The following is a 2365-nucleotide window of genomic DNA, read 5'->3' as shown; positions in this document are numbered from 1 at the left end:
CGCTGCTCGGGATGGGCATCGGGGGGTAAGCAATTGTACTGCATCACTCCTGGTTTCCTATATTCTTTTACAATGATTGTTAGTTTCTTTCCCGTTACTGGTCTATCAAACTGTCTGTATCTCAACCCATGAGATATTTATTCCTTTTTCTCCCTCTTCTCCCTATCCCTCTGCAGGGGGTCGGGGGGCAGTGAGTGAGGAGCTGCGTGGTGTTTCCCCCCCGACAAGGCTGAGGAGTGAGCTGGCTCTGCTCATGTCACTGCAGTTTGAGGACAACCAGGAGCTTCCTTGAGGTTTTCCTGCAGGAATATGCTGAGCAGCTCCTCTGCGTTACAAGTGGATTACAGATGAGGTAACTAGTGAATGGCAGAAGCTGTAACACCTTTCACCAATCCCCACTGCTGTGGAGCAGGGATGACTCATTGGGAGCCCACAAACAGAGCTCTGCTCCTCACGGCACACTTGGCCAGCAACAATGAGAGCTCCAACAAGGGCAATGCAGAAAGCTCCCGCAAAAAAAGGACACAGGCAAAGTGTGTTTCCGGGGCTTGGGTTTGGAAGGGCAGGCAATGGGAAGAGATTTGCTCAGAGGTGTCCTGACTTGTGAGTGTGCTTTCCTCCTTTGGCAGTACCTCGGGAACAAAGGGATGCGATGTCCAACGGCAGCTCCATCACCCACTTCCTCCTCCTGGCATTCGCAGACACGCGGGAGCTGCAGCTCTTGCACTTCTGCCTCTTCCTGGGCATCTACCTGGCTGCCCTCCTGGGCAATGGCCTCATCATCACTGCCGTAGCCTGTGACCACCGCCTCCACACCCCCATGTACTTCTTCCTCCTCAACCTCGCCCTCCTCGACCTGGGCTGCATCTCCACCACTCTGCCCAAAGCCATGGCCAACTCCCTCTGGGACACCAGGGCCATCTCATACTCGGGATGTGCTGCCCAGGTCTTTTTCTTTGCCTTCTTGATCTCAGCAGAGTTTTATCTTCTCACCATCATGGCCTACGACCGGTATGTTGCCATCTGCAAACCCCTGCACTATGGGTCCCTCCTGGGCAGCAGAGCTTGTGTCCACATGGCAGCAGCTGCCTGGGGCAGTGGCTTTCTCTATGCTCTCCTGCACACTGCCAATACATTTTCAATATCTCTCTGTCAAGGGAATGGCCTAGACCAATTTTTCTGTGAAATCCCCCAGATCCTCAAGCTCTCCTGCACAGACTCGGACTACCTCAGGGAAGTTGGGCTTATTGTGTTTGGTGCCTGTTTATTCTTTACGTGTTTTGTTTTCATTGTGGTGTCCTATGTGCAGATCTTCAGGGCTGTGATGAGAATCCCCTCAGAGCAGGGATGGCACAAAACCTTTTCCACGTGCCTCCCTCACCTGGTCATTGTCTCCCTGTTTATCAGCACTGCTGTATTTGCCTACCTGAAGCCCTCCTCCATCTCCTCCCCATCCTTAGATCTGGTTCTGTCATTTCTGTACTCGGTGGTGCCTCCAGCAGTGAACCCCGTCATCTACAGCATGAGGAACCAGGAGCTCAAGGATGCCCTGAGGAAACTGATTGGACATTTTTTCATCAGCCATAGACTGTGTGCCTTCCTCTGCAAAGGATTCTCTGTATCTGTTCCGACAAGCATTCACTATTCCTCCCCTCCTCCTTAACTTTTCACCTCTTGCCTGTGACACAAAAATTTATATAAATGAAGAGTGTGTTTAAATAAAATACATGAACCAGCTCCAACTACTTTTCCTGAGACCCATCAGCAGCAGGGCTGAATAAACGGGAGATGAGAAGACCTTTCTGGCTGCAGCAGCCTGGGGCAGGCTGTCCCAGTGCCACTCTGTCACTGGGGCGGCAGGAGCTGCCTGAGGGTCCCCAGGGCCAGGGCTCTTGTACTGGGCTGGGGAGAGGGGATGGCACAGAGGGGCTGCAGACCCCTCAGAATATCCTGGGGAGGAGGACACAGGGGCCCACTGACTGCCTTTACCTTGTGCCCAAATGCCCCCCATCTCTGGGGCTGACCCTCCTCTGCCCCCCAGCAGCTGCGGTGCCCTTCAGAGGGGCTGTGGCTGTGGAGTGAGTGCCCAGAGCTCTGCAGCACCCTGGGGCAGGCTCTGCTGTTGGGCCAGCGCAGACTGGGCTGGGATGGAGAGAGGGCAGGGGAGGTGGCAGAGCTTGGAGGGAGCTGGGCTGGGCTGGAAAGTGCCCAGGAGGGAAAATCCTCGGAGTGCAGCTTGTACCGTGTGACCATGCGGGGTGAGGACTCACACCAGAGTGTTTGTGGTGCAGAGCCAGGGCTTGTGGAATTGGTGTCCGTCTCGAGGTTTTGGTAGTGGTGGGGCTGAAGGGATGGGCCTCTGTGA

General features: G+C 54.6%; 1 protein-coding gene across 1 annotated transcript; it reads left to right on the top strand.

Annotated features, from left to right (window-relative positions):
• The first annotated feature begins 652 nt into the window (after positions 1 to 652).
• Positions 653 to 1663, top strand: LOC141736689 (olfactory receptor 14A16-like). Its single transcript, XM_074571247.1, has one exon. It carries the CDS (start codon positions 653 to 655, stop codon positions 1661 to 1663), a length of 1011 nt encoding a protein of 336 aa, XP_074427348.1.
• Positions 1664 to 2365: the final 702 nt, after the last annotated feature.

Source organism: Larus michahellis, assembly GCF_964199755.1.
Source record: "Larus michahellis chromosome W unlocalized genomic scaffold, bLarMic1.1 SUPER_W_unloc_1, whole genome shotgun sequence".
Taxonomy (NCBI): Eukaryota; Metazoa; Chordata; class Aves; order Charadriiformes; family Laridae; genus Larus; species Larus michahellis.
The sequence above is the reverse complement of the archived record's forward strand: the minus strand, read 5'-3'. Positions and strand labels throughout refer to the sequence as shown.